The 17,018-nt window shown below is 46.5% G+C and overlaps 2 protein-coding genes across 2 annotated transcripts in view; both read right to left on the bottom strand.

Moving 5' to 3' along the window:
• Positions 1-737: 737 nt before the first annotated feature.
• The window catches only part of LOC119158598, a 75,524-nt gene continuing 59,243 nt past the window's right edge, over positions 738-17,018 (bottom strand). Inside the window, 30 exon segments of the mRNA XM_037410742.1 lie at positions 738-794; positions 1,061-1,136; positions 1,286-1,315; positions 1,551-1,730; positions 3,359-3,538; positions 3,846-4,028; positions 4,794-5,040; positions 5,043-5,176; positions 5,605-5,784; positions 6,541-6,626; positions 7,200-7,299; positions 7,551-7,742; positions 7,966-8,148; positions 8,671-8,853; positions 9,092-9,229; positions 9,431-9,730; positions 9,962-10,053; positions 10,743-10,842; positions 11,017-11,208; positions 11,816-11,998; positions 12,180-12,362; positions 12,514-12,696; positions 13,419-13,598; positions 13,992-14,129; positions 14,378-14,572; positions 15,150-15,235; positions 15,406-15,505; positions 15,670-15,861; positions 15,989-16,168; positions 16,558-16,752. Of these exon segments, the coding sequence (XP_037266639.1) occupies positions 764-794; positions 1,061-1,136; positions 1,286-1,315; positions 1,551-1,730; positions 3,359-3,538; positions 3,846-4,028; positions 4,794-5,040; positions 5,043-5,176; positions 5,605-5,784; positions 6,541-6,626; positions 7,200-7,299; positions 7,551-7,742; positions 7,966-8,148; positions 8,671-8,853; positions 9,092-9,229; positions 9,431-9,730; positions 9,962-10,053; positions 10,743-10,842; positions 11,017-11,208; positions 11,816-11,998; positions 12,180-12,362; positions 12,514-12,696; positions 13,419-13,598; positions 13,992-14,129; positions 14,378-14,572; positions 15,150-15,235; positions 15,406-15,505; positions 15,670-15,861; positions 15,989-16,168; positions 16,558-16,752 (4,622 nt within the window). The 3' untranslated portion in view covers positions 738-763.
• Positions 11,508-15,852, bottom strand: LOC119158338 (complement receptor type 2-like). The gene is made up of 9 exons (XM_037410112.1): positions 15,670-15,852; positions 15,406-15,505; positions 15,150-15,235; positions 14,378-14,572; positions 13,947-14,129; positions 13,419-13,598; positions 12,514-12,696; positions 12,180-12,362; positions 11,508-11,998 (listed from the first exon to the last, which is right to left on the bottom strand). Exons 1-9 carry the CDS (start codon positions 15,833-15,835, stop codon positions 11,751-11,753), a joined length of 1,524 nt encoding a protein of 507 aa, XP_037266009.1. The 5' UTR covers positions 15,836-15,852; the 3' UTR covers positions 11,508-11,750.

The following is a 17,018-nucleotide window of genomic DNA, read 5'->3' as shown; positions in this document are numbered from 1 at the left end:
GAGTATAATGCCTGGTTAGTGGCGGCGCAGATGCCCAGCCTAGGAAAAAGATGACAGCCCGGTGTCAAAATTAAGACTTTTCCTGTTTTCACACAGATGCCTAGCGATTACATTGTAACTCAGAGAGGGAGGAAGAGAATTTCTGCAATAGTTTTAAAAGAGGAATTGTCTAAAACCAGCCTTTATAAAAATAAAAAACAAAAGAGCTAGTGTTTACAGGTGCCATTTTGTAGACAAAACTGATGACATTCAGAGTGCTGCTAACTGAAAATTTATCATTATCTGCAATAGATTCAGCACAGAAAGATAGAACGTAGATTCACCTGCAGGTAAAAATGACATTGCAGTTAGTGTAAAAGCAAGCAAAAAACCCCAAAGGCACAGTTCAGTGTCCTTTTCTGACACTACTGCTGTTAAGGTAGCTTTCTAGAGAGCAAGCTCTGCCATAATCCTTACAAAACAAAAGCAGCTTTATGTTAGAAGCAAGGCATAGTCTGGAAGTCTGACCCATGAAGACCGTCTATATTCAGATTATGGAAAAGGAAACACATTGAGGGTGGTGTCAGAAAGAAAAATAGAATGTTTAAAAAACCAGTATGTTTAAAATAATCTCTTCCATCCAGCAAAACAAAGCGTCTTATTAGAAGATTCAGGGGAAGAAGTTTTCTAGTCAAGTTTGCAGCTCTTAACTGATACTTTATGTTGAGGAACATAAATCCATACCTTCTATGGAAGACATGAATACGTCTGGTTCAGAGGGTTTTCATATGTGGTTTTCGTATGTATTATAATAGCTAAGTGAAAAAGAAGAAATTGGTGAACTGTATTGGTTTGTAAAAGAACACTCATGTTGGTTTTCTCTAAGGAAGAGCGCCTTGAAATAAAACAACCACACCATTGATTCCAGGTTGCTGTGTCTTGTACAGTTTGCAAGTGTGAGCTGAAGATACAGAATTACAAGGCCCAGGCATATTCAGGCAAATATTCCAGGTTTATAAAGTGTATAAAACTTGAGACATGTCAACAAAGGACATGGATGAACATCCAGCAGACTGCTTACCCTTCCTTCTGCTTAGAAATAATTTTCCAGGCAATGCCTGCCCCCAGAACAAGCAGGATTCCTGCAGCTGCAGCTCCTGAGAGAGAAGAGCACATATTATTCTCACTGTTGTCAGCACAAGACATAATGAGGCATATCTTTGAAGTAAGCAGAGGGAAATGGTGCCACTAAGACCACTGTGTAAAGCTGAAAACCTGGCCACAAAAACGTTTCTAAGCTACTTACCTAGGCCTACTGAACCAGACTTGCGTGATGCTGAAAGGAAGAGAAAACGAAAAATGAGCGAACTATTCTAGCAAAATACGGTGTTTCTGAATTGTAGATAACCACTTTATTGCTAAAACTTTCACTGCTAAGGCCTACAATACAGGATCTCTTCAAAGCCACACCATTATATACTTTTCTTTTTTAATACAGAAAGAACATTTGCATGTTTGAAATGCTTTTGCATGTTTCCGTTTGATCTTTGCTTCATGCATATTTCACTCACTCAGTTTACAGGTGGGTACAGGAGGGTCCCAGCTAAAGTCCTCTTGGCACTGAATCTGACCGATGCCTTCCAAAGTGTAACCATCATCACATTCAAGAGTGATGTTAGTCCCAGAGCGATAAGTATTTCCTTTTGTGGCTTTCTTTACACCTTGAACTACTGGGAATATACATCCCATCTCTGAAATCAGAAGTTACAAAAAAAGGACATTTAATGAGAGGGAACATAAAATTTGAGAAATACAACTGTGGGTTAAGATATTGTTCTTGAATTCTTTCTGAATGTAACCAGGAAATAATTCTTATCCTTTCTTTGTGGCTGCAGAAGAGGGTGGGTGTTGCGTTCCCACAGTGAATATTTGTACAGATCAGCTACTCCACACTGATACGGCAGATGGAAAATTGTGTGCAGTAGGAGATACCTTGGGAGAAGCCTTCCAGAGAGATTTTTCTGATGCTGGGCTAACAAAACGTTTGGAGAAGAAAGGTGTAGCAGTGAAGGATTCTGTGGGAGCTTTATAATCAACTGTCTATAACTCACTTCTAGTCTGTAGAAGTCCCTTGCCTTTCAAAGATGTCACCAGCCATATTATTTATCAAGAATTAATTTATTAAATAGTCCAGCCGTCTAAGATACTTACACTACTGAGTTCAGTGAAGTGAGTCAGTTGCTTCAATTTAAGCATCTACTCACCTTTGACAGTCCAAGCCCAAGAATTCTGAAGAAGTTTCTCAGTGGAGACCAAAGGGGTGAGGTCAACATGTGACTTTTACCCTTTGTTTTATGGGTTTTTTTTTAGTATTTATTTTTGCTATCACATATAATAGTTGCTAAAGACACTTCAAAACCATGAGAATGTGGAATGGCAGGGAGAGGTTTTCTGTGAGACTGCTTCCTTTAAAGAGCTTCTGACTTATGTAAATAAGCATTTGGTACGTTATTTCCTCTCATTGTTACCCAAGCACTTTCAACTCTTGAGTCACTGAGGTGAGTACAACTCCACCAAGGAAGTTCCCTGTGTAGTAATGAATTTATTCCAGTGAATGTCCAGTTTTCCACGCAGGAACACTCACACTAGGAATCTTGTGACATTCATGAAATCACCTCTGGTCAGCTTTGCCTGAGGACTGACCTTCCCAGTGAGCTACACAGAAGTGCCAAGTCACAGATACAGAGGCATTTTTCGAGAAGGGAGTAATAGTCAGGCTGACACTTAACCTACAAAACACCCATCAGAGGCAACTCCTGTGAACTAATCACTTCCCCTGATTCCTGTTAGTGATAACTGGGGAGTGAGAGACACAAAAAGGGAAGGGAAGGAAAGGAAAGGGGAAAAGTTGCTACTCTTTTACTAAAAATGAAAAGCTTTTAATGGAGGGAAATTATTACACAACTCATTTGTGGCAACAAGACCAGAAATGGAAAACATACAAGAGTTAAAACTGCCTTTCAGAATTGCCTCTATTGTACTCATATCTTTCTGACTGTTAGTGTGAGGTTCCCATCCTGCTTCTTTATGATAATATCATACTCTTCCCAAAGAGTACATAAATTCATAATTAACAGATCAAGACTGCCTAACTATGATAGAAAGGGAACTATGGTTCCCAAGCAAAATAAGGGGATGGAATTCAGTGTTAGCTGCAGGAGATTTTACTGCTTAGATTTTGTTCCGTATGTCTCTCTGAAGATCTGATTTTTTCCAAAGTAAAGAATGTATGTCAACATGGCTGCATGTCTCCTCAGCCCACTTCTGATTCTGCCACCATGAATTCCAAACAACATGAGCAAATTAAGCACAAACACACCTTTGCACTGAGGAGGCTGGCTCCAGGCTCCTGACACTGTGCAGTTGATGAAAGCATTCCCAACAAGTGAATAACCAGGGTTGCAGCTGTAGGATACAGATGCTCCGTAGGAAAAAGTGTCTGAGATGTTGGCTTTGAGCTTCCCGTTGGTGATGTTTGGAGGATGGAGACACTTCACAACTGGAAAGTCAGGGAGATACAAACAACAGTGTTGGCATCAGGATCCTGACGGACTGCCAGAGGGTAGCAAAGGCACCCTACCTTTTGCAGCTTTGATTGTTCCCTTTTAATTTCTTCACCTAGGCTCAACAAACTGATTTTGTAACCCTGTAACTCCATCAGGCTTTGGAAGTGGGTATAAACTTGATCATGTTCTTATCACGCATTCTGTAGTAAAAGTCTCAGATTTTGTTCTTATACAAACCTTTCCCTAAGGCAAGTCATGTTAAATGTCCTTTCTTCTTAGCTCTCTGCAACAAAAACACACCTTGACAGACCGGAGGAGGATGGCTCCAGGCTCCAGATTGTGTGCAAGAAACGGATGCTGTCCCAATGAGAGAGAAGCCGGGCTCACAGATGTAGCTTACAGATGTTCCAGGAGTGAAAACCGCTTTTGCCGGGCCACTGAAAGACCCATGGGCGATACCTGTAGGCTTGGAACAGCGCAGCACTAAAAAGAGAGATGTGCTGATCAAAACAGAGCTCATAGAGGCAAGACGGGAAACTTCACCATCATCTCTCATGGTATGTCAGATAAGAAGAGTGGTTAGTTCATATATACAAGTGTGGAATTTCCATTATAAGACCATCTTATTACAACATTTATACACATTCCTTATGGCTGGCAAAGCTGGCCTCAGCTCATTTTTAAGACATTCACACTGAGAAACTGAGGCACCAGATACTGCAGCAATAAGAATGGGAAAAATTAGGACAGATGGATCTTCAGTTCTGAACAACTAGACTCCGGATTCCGCTCACCTCCTAAACATCTTACAACACAGTACCAAGAGTGAGAAGGTCAAAAAGGATAGCCACCCACGGAAGAGATAACACATGCTTTCCTCTTTCACAGAGGAGGAGTGGAGGATCCCATGCGTCCCTAGGCTGGGACTGGGACTTGTGGAGGTCTTTTGGGACATTAGCAATGCTGCATTCAATTGTGATGATGTCTCCAGGCCTACAGAGAGTCTCTCAGATTGCTTTTTCATTCCCGACTCTTGGGCTCACACAGCCAACTGTGAAGTGAGAGTATAAAGAACCCTTCAGACTGCAAAACTTGAGTGGGGTAGAGTCCACAGAGACCTCATTCTTTTTTTAGCGGTGGAGTTTATTGAAGCAACAGCTTGTTTCAGCAAGTCCTTAGGCAAATATCACTACATGCTGAATACATTTAGAAAGCTGAGACGGTTCAGTGGAAAGAGCACAAACATACCTTCACAGCGAGGAGTCGGATGGCTCCAGACTCCGTCTGTTGTGCAACGAACAGACTTATTCCCAATGAGAGAGAAGCCGTGTTTGCAGTGGTAGCGCACAAGAGCTCCTACATCAAAAGTGTCTGAGAAACGACTGCTGTGTTCCCCGTTAGGAATGCTTGGAGGAGGCAGACACTTCACTACTGAAAGTGAAAAGGGAGAGGGTGAGAAGGTGATGTTCAATTGTAAAAAAGGTGATAAGAAGACAGTAAAAAAGTGCAATTACCCCTCTTCCCTGCAAAAAGCAGGTCAAGTTGGGAGGACGAGTTAGTGTTCAGGAAATCTTTTAACCTACCTGGTTTTGGTTTGGTATCGGGATGATGATAGTGCTCTGCCACTCCATCTAGATGCAGCATTAAGAGTTTAAAATATATATTGATTGAGCAAATACAATACACAACTTTCCCTCATCCTGCCTTTACATTTCCAGCGAAAAGTTCACTCCCCTCTGATAGTCAGTGTCCTGCTTTCAAACCACCAAATTTTCAAACTACCAATTTTCACTTTCAGGAAATGAAGAGAATGTGGATTATTGATTGCAACAAGTAGGGTGAGAAAAGTGCAAATCTTGCTTATACTTACAGCATTACCCAAAACCTGGGTCATCTCCTGTGTGAGAAGAGAGGCATAAATAAAGGAAACAATTTCTGTTTTCTCCTTAAAGTAGTTGGAGCGAACAGGAAAAGTAAAGCTAACTTTGGCTTCAGTGAGTGGGTAGGACCAGTAGGGGAGGAATCTGCAGTGCTAACAAGTGAGAGTGCTGACACTTACCCTGCTCACAGACTGGTATGGGTGGATCCCACGTTTCATCTGCTTGGCACTGGGACGTGCGACGGCCTCGCAAGGTGAAGCCTTTACGACACTTAAAGCTAACAGTATCTTTGTATGTGTAGTGATTTTTAAGAGCAGATACTCTCCCATTCTGGATCTCTGGGACTGGACATACCACCTCTGAAAAATAAATTCATTATCTCAAAGAGGGAGCTATATGTGTGCTGTAATTGATGCATATATAAAGTCCATCATTGATGTGCCACTGCTCAGAGGAGTTTCACAGGCAGTACTTGGAGCCTCACAGGAAAATAATTTCAAGAACTGAGGGCTTTTCAGTTCCTACAGGTACCATAGGTTTACCACATTATTCTATATAAAAACATAGTTTTGTGCCTATAAACAGAATAATGCAAATACATTCCAATAAATATATTAAATGGTGTAGAAATCCTGAAGTCCTTTTAGTCATTCTCATGACTGCTTTACTATACCCAGTTTATGCCTTCCAAAGCAATTACGTCTGAAGGGAAGACTAATTGCAGTGATCAAACCCTGCAAAACAGCCTTGTGGTTTGGGTCACAGTACAGTATTTGGAAGATCCCAGTTCAATTTTACTTAATAACCCACTCTTCTACTGCAAGACACATTTCTTCCTTAATTCATTATTCATGTTTATGAAAGAAAAGGGACACACCCCTGCAGGCATCTCACAACTCTTCAGTCTACCTAACTGTGAAAGATCAAAAGCTACCATCTGGAAGATTTTTAGAAGAAACCATCCAACCAAGCAAAACAAAACAATCCTAGAAGCATATTAGGCTTTAAAAAAATCTTATTTCTCAAGGTTCTATTTATTTTAAGGAAAGGCCACTTTTTAATTTTAAGGACTTAATTTGGCAATTCTGGGCCAGGTCTAGTGGTGACCTACTTACTCTGACAAATGGGAAGAACGCCACTCCATGCAACATCTGGTCCAAAAATCTCACATCGCCTGTGAGACTGTCCAACCAGTCGATGCCTGGAGTTACAAAGAAAGAAATATCAGTTGGTACCGAGTCATTCAGCTTGGATTTTGTACTCCCATTCTGACACTACTCCCAGAGGTGTCCATCTGCAGCCTCCTCATTCTGGCTGGTCACTGAGGTGTTTCTGTTGGTTTGACATATGGGAAGGAAGGACACCAAGTTCCTTCTTCCTAGATCCAAGAAGAACAGCAATGATCCCAAATTATTCTGGGTTAGATTGGTCAGGTGCTAAATCAGGACTTGGACGCAAGTGATTTCCAAACTGCTGGAGCATCCTTGTGGCACATGCTTGCTTGCACTCTCAGCTCCTGCTGGGTGGCTGTCTGAGAAGGCAGGCTGAAACTGAAGTTTGCAAAATAATCTGTTGAGCTCAGGGAAATCAGGGAAAAATGAGAGACGCTTCTCCCTTTCCCGAGCAGGTAACTATGGCATAACCAGAACCAAAATACAAATTCTGGCTTGCTGTTGGAGAACGGCCATGCAGAGGAGCGGGCTGTGACCTTCTACTGTAAGTTGCCCAACACCAAGCTCAGAAATGGAGTCAGCAAAGGCAGCGTGGGACTCACCCTTCTTCACACGTGTAGCTCACCGTTGACTCAAAAAGGAGATCTGTCAGAACAACAACTCTGCCATTCTTTGGTGTTTCTGGGTATTTACATTGCTTCCCTGGGAAAGAACAAGGCTGAGTTTAAACTCCTCTCTTGCAGTTTTGTAATGCACTATGAGAAGGTATCTTAAGGATCTGTCCACATTCAGACACCAATAAAGATGTGATTTTAAAAAGACCAATAGCTGCCCAAATTATGTGACTAGTGAAGCCATGTATGAATCATGTTTTAAAGAATTGCTTTAGGAAACCCACAAATGTAACTTAGACTATTTTCAACAACCAACACCAAACTGATTGAGCTATTCACTTTTACAGAACTCTAGCGCTTCAGACCACGTGTGGTTTTTGAGGCAAGTCAGAGTCGGGGGTACTCCAAGGTGACTCATGTATCCCAGCTGGCATCTGTATCGCACAGTGTCCCCAACACGAAACTCCATCAGATTTTTGTATTCTTCAGTTAGCTCAGCAAAGGTTAAGTTTGGAGGTGCACCACAGCCACCTATCAGGAAAGCAAACACAGGGGATATCAAATAAACAAAGTTGTTTTAAAATGTATGTTGAGTATGCATAGATGTGAGTTTACAAGCAAAACTGAAAACAAAGGGGAAGGACTGAAGGATTCAAAATGTTGGAAACAGTAAAGGAAAGGACAAGTCCTACAGGCTTTCAATGGCAGAAATCCCAAGACTGTCCACAAGTCCCATCTTGGAACCACTGTGTACCTGTACACCGGGGAAGAGGGAGGCTCCAGTTTCCCGAGTCAGTGCAGTAAATTGATGCCTCTCCCAGGAGGCTGTAGCCAGGGTCACAGCTGTAATTTACAACCATTCCAGTAGTGAAAACTTCCATGTCCTGGCTGTTGTGATTTCCTTTTTCAATATTTGGAGGTGAAGGGCATTGCAGCACTAAAGAGAGAGGACAAAACAAAATGACAAAGAGGCATGGACACGTAGCATGCAGGAAGGATGCACGCACAAAGCCTGGAGCAGAGAAGGCTCCGGGGAGACCCTAGAACAGCTTCCAGTACCTAAAGGGGCCAACAAAAAAGCTGGAGAGGGACTTTTTACAAGGGTGTGTAGTGACAGGACAAGGGAGAATGGCTTTAAACTGAAAGAGGGGAGATTTAGATGAGATATCAGGAGGAAATTCTTTGCTGTGAGGGCGGTGAGGTGCTGGCACAGGGTGCCCAGAGCCGCTGTGGGTGCCCCATCCCTGGAAGGGTTCAGGACCAGGTTGGACGGGGCTGGGAGCAACCTGGGCTGGTGGCAGGTGTCCCTGCCTGTGGCAGGGGGTGGGAATTAGATGGTCTGTCAGGTCCCTTCCAACCCGAACTATTTAATGGTTCTGTGATCCTATGAAAATTCAGGAAAGACGTGTGACTGTGATGGTCCCCCTTTTCACTATGGGCAACACCATTCACAGCTTACCTTCGCACCGGGGATAAGGGATGCTCCAGGTTCCATTGACCGTACAGTATAGAGCTGTTTTGCCAATAAGAGAATAGCCAGGGTCACAGCTGTAATTTACAGACTTTCCAGGGACGAACACTTTCACATCCTTGCCATCATGCTGGCCGTGGTCAATTGGTGATGGGGAGGGACACAGCCGCCCTACAGGGAAGGAAATCTTCACTGAGAACAGGATGAATGAGCATATGGGTTGTCTGGTTTGTTTTCCTATTTAGCACTAGACAACTGAGTCTAAGTACATGCATGTGGATTTTCACTTTTCTCCCCTTCTTTCCTCCCGTAATCCCTTTGTATCACTGGCATATCCACAAGTGACAAAGGCAGGTGAATGCACCTTCGCACTGAGGGGCAGGGACACTCCAAGCTCCAGAAGAAGTACAGTTAAGCTGTGCCTCTCCAACAAGAACGTAGCCAGGATCACAGGTGTAGCTCACAGACATGCCGCTGACGAAAACTGTTGTGGCTTGGCCACTGTGCTTTCCATTGGTGACGGCTGGAGGGTGAGAGCACTGCGAGACTGGGGGGAGAGGGCAAAACCATAGTCATGTCACTAGTGAGAAAAGAAGAGGATTATGGAAAAATGAATGACTTGGATCAAAGGAATATTGCAGCTGAGCTGCCAGCCTGTGAGACAGGGAAGTCTCAGACAGGCATCCCTCGGCTGCTGCTCACTGCCAGTCTATCCAGATGCTTCAGCTCTCTCAACTTTGGAGCATTTATTTCTGTGCATTCACCCCCAGGACTGCTGTACGTCCCTGTGTGCACCTTGCCCTGCCTGCAGCCTTGCCGGCGGGGATGACGCCCACGCACGGCAGAGCCCTACCTCCGCACTGCGGCGGCGGCCCGCTCCACACGCCGTGCTCCCCGTCTGCCGTGGTGCAGAAGATGGAGGACTCCCCAGCCAGCAAGTGGCCCGAGTCGCAGGTGTAGACGACCACGTCCGCGTAGGAGAATGTGTCCATCAGGTGCCCACTGTGTCTCCCGTGGGGGATGTCCGGAGGAGGATCGCAGACGATGCCTGCGGGTGCGTACAAGGTGGCTTTTAGCATCATTGCTGCAGCAGCGCCTGGGGTCTGCAGGACACACACGCTTCCCAGGAAGGGAACCGACGGGGATGAACCCATCTCAGCAGTGATGCTTTTTGTCTTTGCCTTGGAAGATCTTTCCCAAGGAAAGCACCGATCTGCGTCACTTTGTGCCGTGTTTGGTTTCGTACCAGTCTGTTCAGCTCCTAACCCAACGTACTTACTCTGGCAGACGGGAACATCGCCGCTCCACCTCACTCGTGGCCCAGAGCTTGAAATCACACAGTGCCGCTGGGACACTCCCACCAGCCTGTGCCTGGGGTCAAACAAAGTCACTTTTGTCACTACAGGACTGTCGTTGAACATTGCATCTCCCACAGCCACCAAGTATTACCTTAGTTGTTGTCTAATACTGCCATTTTAGAGCGCTGAACCTTAGCTCATGTGGGGAACTTCCCCCCCAGGTCCCCTCAGCTGGCACAGGCAGCCTCAGGGAGCTGTCATGCCTTCTCCTCTTCCTTCTGCCCTCTAGAAATGTCCACTTAAATCGCTGGTTTAAGCCAGAGCTTCCAAAATGAAACCCCTTTTCACCTCATATGCTCCACAGAACCAGACTCAGGTAGTCATGCCCTCTAATTGGCACTTAAAAAATTATAAATAAATCCCCTTCTCCAAATTCTTGGTCCAAATATTTGGACTAGAAATCAGACTAGAAATAGACCATTGTGAATATGAGAATTGCTTTAGTGCCCAAACTTTTTAAACTACCCAAAGGATGCTGAGGTTTTCCCTGATCATTTGGATGATTTCTGTTTTCTCTTAGCACCTGAGAACTCCAGTTTCTCCTCCAGCATCACCTTCTGCAGGCAATGCCGGTGTGCTCTGAGCTCAGAGCCACAACCCCTGGTCTCTCTGGGGAGACATGCATTGCCCACGGGTTGCAGGGAGAGCAGAAGCATTGCTGATTTCATCTCAGTGAGGAGCAGGAGCTTGGCTGGGGCTCACCCTTCATTGCAGGTGTAATTCACTGTTGATCCGAAGAAGAGATCTGTTGTAATGATAACTCTGCCGTTCTCTGGTTCTCCTGGATGATCACACTTTCTCCCTGGGTAAAAAAAGACCTGATTTTAAGCTTCTTTAACTCAATGCTATAAGAAAAGGGCCACTAATTCTAAGAGTTTTCGCAAACCCCATAAAGGAGGGAACTGAAAAGAAGAATGACAAGGCTTCATTCATCACACTGAAATTTAAACAAACTAGAAGTATCTGCAAAACATACGCTTGCAAAACTCCTGGGCTTCAGACCATGTTTGATTTTCAAGACACGTAATAGTTGGTGATATTTGTGGATGTTTCACATATCCAGGCCTACAAGTGTACTTCACAGTCTTCCCAACAGGAAACTCAGTCTGATTTTTATGTTCCTTGTTTAACTCAGCAAACAATAACGTTGTTGGTGTCCCACAGCCAGCTGCCAAGGAACAAAATGCACATGAAGAATATGTCCTGGCTGTGAAATGCAGCTAAAGAGAAACAAGTACATTGGTAGGCACTGTTACAAACCCCAAGGTATTAATATCTCTTCTATGTATTCTGACGTTTGCTTACATAAACTCTTACTTTACATAGAGAGACACACACCTAATTTATATGCTCTTAAAAAAAAAGTAGACTAAAACAGCCACCCCCACCCCCCAAAAAAACCAAACCAACAAACAGTTTAGCTAGTTTCATGTTTCCACTCTGCACATCCTACACTGGTGCAGCGTGTCGTCTTCAGGCTGTAGAGTGCAGAATTTGCCACTTCAGAAATCAGAACACTCAAGATTGTCTCCTTGCAGGAAACCATGGGCTTTAGCAGTTCACTAGGTTATTCCCAATGCCACCAAAATGCACATAGCTCCTGCATGTGCTGGAAGCACACTTAGACCCAGGGGGGTCTTTGGGTGTGTGGGTTCACCTCCCCCCTCCCCATGCCAATGCTGCAGGTTGGCAGGTTTGCCTGCTCCAGGGTCAGCCGAGCACGGGACGGATGCTCAGCCAGCCACGGGTGCACGGGGAGCTGCAGCTGGCCCCACCTGTGCAGCGTGGGTACGGGCGGCTCCAGCTCCCCGAGGCCGTGCACCAGACAGAGGGGTCTCCGAAGAGGGAGAAGCCGGGCTGGCAGCTGTAGTTCACGGACATGCCGCTGGTGAAGTTTGCCCCAAGCTCTGCGCTGTGTGTGGCATGGGCGATGGTGGGAGGTGCAGGACAAGGCAGCACTAACAGGGCAGGAGCAGAGAATGGCATTTTAGTGATTTTGCCAACAGAGCACAGCTAACATGGCAAGACTGTTGCACCTGAAGCAATGTCAGTGAGGCAGAGAGCATGACCTCAGGGCCCCTCCAGGGCAAGAATGGCCCTAAGCATCCTCCTTCTAAACCACCATGTGCCCATGCTCACCTGGCTTGCAGGTGGGGACAGCAGGCACCCAACGGCCATCGGGCTGGCACTTGGCTTCATGGCTGCCCTGCAGCATGTAGCCCGGGTGGCACTGGAAGGTGATGCTGGCCCCAGGATGGTACACAGCTCTCTTTCCTCCAGCCACTTCTCCATCCTGCATGCTGGGGCTTGTGCAGGTGATCACTGGAAGTGAAAAGCAGCAGAGCATGGGCTAGGGAAGCGGCTGACAGAGCTGGGGTTTCCCCTTTTGTTTTTGCAAGGTCAAAATCCAGGGAAGGCTGTGCGACCACAATGGTCGCCCTTCTCACTGTGAGTAACAGCACTGACAGCTCACCTTCACAGCGGGGGTAAGGGATGCTCCAGGTTCCAGATGTCAAACAAGAAACGGTTGTTTTCCCAGTGAGGACATACCCCGGGTCACAGTAGTACTTCACTGATGTTCCAGGAATGAACACTTTCACATCCTTGCTGTCATGCTGGCCATTTTTGATATTTGGAGGGGAAGGACACTGCAGCACTACAAGGAGGGGGAAAAGTCATAACTGGTGAAGAGCTGGTGCCACAAACACCAACTGTGGGGTAAGGCAGCCTTTTAACTTCTTTCTTTCTGTCTGTCTTTCCCATTAACTTTTCCCAAATAACTAGGGCTGTCACTGTTTGAACTATGTTTCCATCCTACCCTCACTTACCTTCCAGCCTTCATGTTTTTTGAGCTTATTGACATCAAGAATGATCATCTCTCCCTGTTTAGGCATTTACAGTGGTTAGTTTCTATCTGTGGTCCTAAGAGTTTGCTCTGTCCCTTCTGGGTTGTAAACAAGATCAGACACCAGCCTGACTCACTGTTTCTCTGTGGATCCATTTAAAGAGATGAAAGCCCTACAGAACAAGGGTCTGAATCATAGAATTGTTTAGGTTGGAAAAGGCCTTTAGGATCATTGAGCCCAACCATTCACCTCACACTGCAATTCCACCACTAAACCATGTCCCTACATGCCACATCTACATGTCTTTGAAATACCTCCAGGGATGGTGACTCCACCACTTCCCCGGGCAGCCTGTTCCGATGCCTGAATGGGGATTATCCAGACAGGACGACAGATATGTGTGTGTTTGTCCCTTCCAGTCCTGGAGAGTGGCCTCTTTACCTCCAGTGTGAGGCAGTTGCACCCTGCCAGGTGCACTCACACAGTGGTTCAGAAGGAATCAGCTACCACCCACCACCTCATTTACACTTACTCTTTTCACAGATGGGGACAGGAGGGTCCCATGTGCCCCCAAACTGGCACTGAGACTCTTGAGAGCCCTTCAAGGCATAACCAAAATCACATTCGAAGACAACGATGTCTGCGAGCCTGTACATGGTCTCCAGCCCAGACGTTCTTCCATTCTCGATCTCTGGTCTTTTGCAGCCGGTTGCTGGAAGTGAAGAGCACGAGGCACTGCTGGGGGTATGAAGCCCATCCTGGGTGTGGAGGGACAGTGACCAAGGGCAGTACCTGCTGCTGAACTTTGCCATCACTGTCATGGGCATATCAACATTATTGACTCTTATGCTTACACAAAATACCATTATTCACCTGCTCCTGAGAGTCTGCCCTTACTGAGGACAGAAAGAGAAGTCCACAGAGGCAGATGGAGCTGCTCCTGCCTGTGGGACCTTTGGGCTCTGCCTCTCACTGGAGATCTGGTCTGTAGCGATGAGACCAAGAGCCAAGAAGGAAGACAGGGCCCAAGGAAAGATAAAAAAAGCCAACACAAACACACCTTCACATCGGGGCTGGGGCCGGCTCCACATTCCCTCAGCTGTACAGCTAATGGAAGCGTTCCCAACGAGGGAGTAGCCGTCCCTGCAGCTGTACTGCACAGTCGAGCCTGGGAGGTGGGTGTCCGAGAGCTGGCCACTGTGCTTCCCATTGGCGATGCCTGGAGGGGGAGGACATCTCACCTCTGCAAAGGAGAAGGAAAGGCAGATAAGAAACATGGACAGGACAAGAAAAAAATATTGAAAAACTCAATCTTCAAAAACCAAAGGCAGAAGACAATTAATCCGATTAAGTTATTTGAAGAAATGTCTGTCATGTTATGTGTCTTCCTATCCGTGGGTGCAGCCCCCACTGCAACCACAATCAGTCCTTCTGCCACTCACAAGCAAACGTCTCCAGTGGGGATGACGCCCACGCATGGCAGAGCCCTACCTCCGCACTGCGGCGGCGGCCCGCTCCACACGCCGTGCTCCCCGTCTGCCGTGGTGCAGAAGATGGAGGACTCCCCAGCCAGCAAGTGGCCCGAGTCGCAGGTGTAGACGACCACGTCCGCGTAGGAGAATGTGTCCATCAGGTGCCCACTGTGTCTCCCGTGGGGGATGTCCGGAGGAGGATCGCAGACGATGCCTGCGGGTGCGTACAAGGTGGCTTTTAGCATCATTGCTGCAGCAGCGCCTGGGGTCTGCAGGACACACACGCTTCCCAGGAAGGGAACCGACGGGGATGAACCCATCTCAGCAGTGATGCTTTCTGGACACAGTGACCCAAATTATCCAGAGACAAACCTTGTATGGAAAAAAAAAAATCATATGTGGGAAGGAAAACTTGTGCCCTCCTGTGAATCACTTCCTTGCTGCCCATGTCTGGAGGTGGTGGGACAATTCTTACCTCCCTTTCCATAACCATTGGTGACACATGCAGAGAGAGACTGACCACACCATTCCTACATGACCGGTGAGAAATACTTATCCCAGTAACAGAGAGTTTAAAATGTTAATGGTTTTCCCAGTTCAGACCAGGATAAATAAAAGACCTTTGGAAACATGTTCAGAAGCATCCAAAACCAAAACAGAATGAAAAGAAAAAGGGAAGATTTTACACATACAGTGACTTGACAAATTTGTTGCAATAAAATCTTTGTGTTGAAAGATGTGCCACTCTCTTCCAAGCCATCTCCAAGGACCTTTTGTTGTGGCCTACTTACTTTGGCAGACAGGAGCATCACCACTCCATGAGACATGTGCACCAGATACCTCGCATGTCCTCTGAGAACCTCCAACCAACTTGTACCTGGAGTCACACAGAAGGATTTATTAATTTACATTAAGGGACTTGAGATTTCTTTACAACCCTTGTAAGAGGCAGCCAAGGATTCTGACTTGGGACATAGCTTCCTTCATGTAAAGCTGAAAATCTGCTTCACTCACTTGGCACTTGAATTCAGCTAGTTGCAAACTCACCCTTTGTTACAAGTGTAATTAACTTTGGACCCGAAGAGGAGGTCTGTCAGGACAACAGCTCTGCCATTCTCCGGATCCCCTGGGTTAGCACATTGTTTCCCTAGAAGGGAACGCCAGCCACCGTTAACCCTCCGCTGCTCACTCACATCCCAGCCAGGGATGCTAACACAGACCAGACTGCATAAGGAAACTCATAAAGCTAGAAAAATGTGGAAATCCAGCCAAGCCTGACACTTCAGGATTTTTAGCACTTGCAGGACTTACTTTTACAGAACTCCAGTGCCATAGACCACGTCCGATTCCTGAGGCATGTAATGACTGGTGGCATCCCTGGGTGCCGGGCGTACCCAGGCCGGCACACGTATTCCACCGTCCTCCCCACGGGAAAGACAGTCTGGTTGCTGTATGGCTTCTTCAGCTCAGCAAACATCAGTCTGGTAGGTGCATTGCAGCCATCTACCAAGAAAGATAAGCCAGCCCAGTTGTTAAAGGAGTCAAAACCAAGCAGATTTGGGAGAGCAGGGAGAAGGTTAAGGGAGAGCAGGGGGAAGGTTAACTTTCCGAGCACTGTTTGAACACTTGCCCTGCTCGCAGACTGGTACAGGTGGCTCCCAGGTGTTATTTAGTTGGCATCGTACCACTCTGTGGCCTCGTAGAACATAGCCTGGCTCACACTCAAAGGCAACGGTGTCCTTGTGTGTGTAGGTAGTCCTAGGAGACACTACTCGCCCATTGCGGACCTGCGGGACAGGACATCTTGCCTCTGGAAAAGAAGTGCCGGTCCTCAAAACAGGCACTTAAACAGTGCCTGTGCAGCTGCAAAGCCACTTAGGGTTGCAATGCCCTTTAAGACACAAGCCTGAAAATAATTTTGCCTTAGATGATGTACTGCCTGCATCCAGCGAAGTCAAACGTTGAAGGAGAGACTCAAGCTGAAAGGTGAGGCTGGAAATGCTGGAGGCGGTGGGGTGGCCCTCCAGCCTCCTCCCCTCTGCCTGGCCTCAGCTGCAAATCAGCCCTCGCAAATCCTGCCCTAGCAGGCACTCGGGCAAGGAGTGCAATTGTCTGGAGGTTTCCTAGCCTTTCTGAATATGAAGCAGTAGAGCTGAGAGGATTGCATCGGAGTTTTTGCGTGTGCACACACAACTCTACCTCCGCACTGCGGGGGGGGCCCACTCCACACGCCGTTTTTCCCATCCTGGGTGGTGCAGTAGATGGAGGGCTCTCCGTGCAGCGGGTACCCAGGGTTGCAGGTGTATGTTACAGATGTGCCATAGTGGAATTCATCCAGCAGCCTGCCTGTGTGCTTCCCATTGGGAATGTCCGGGGGTGGCTTACAGGGGATACCTGCGGAGGTGCAGAACAAGGCTTCTAAATTCAAAAGCAGCACCAAAGTACTTGAAATCCCTCAGCCTGTGGCGCATAAACACCCGTCCTAGAGACAGAGTAACTGCAATGATGTGACCTTCTCGGTGAGGCCTTGTAGGCAGCTGGATCCCATCTCCCTGGCCAGCAATTTCTATGACCGTTAGAAAGCAGACCAGTAAGACAAACCTCTATGAAGGAAACACTTAGATGCTTTATCTTCTCCACTGTTTAAGAAATAAAAAAGG

The sequence above is a fragment of the Falco rusticolus genome, chromosome 17 (genome assembly GCF_015220075.1).
Source record: "Falco rusticolus isolate bFalRus1 chromosome 17, bFalRus1.pri, whole genome shotgun sequence".
Taxonomy (NCBI): Eukaryota; Metazoa; Chordata; class Aves; order Falconiformes; family Falconidae; genus Falco; species Falco rusticolus.
This window is presented reverse-complemented; position numbering and strand designations above follow the sequence as displayed.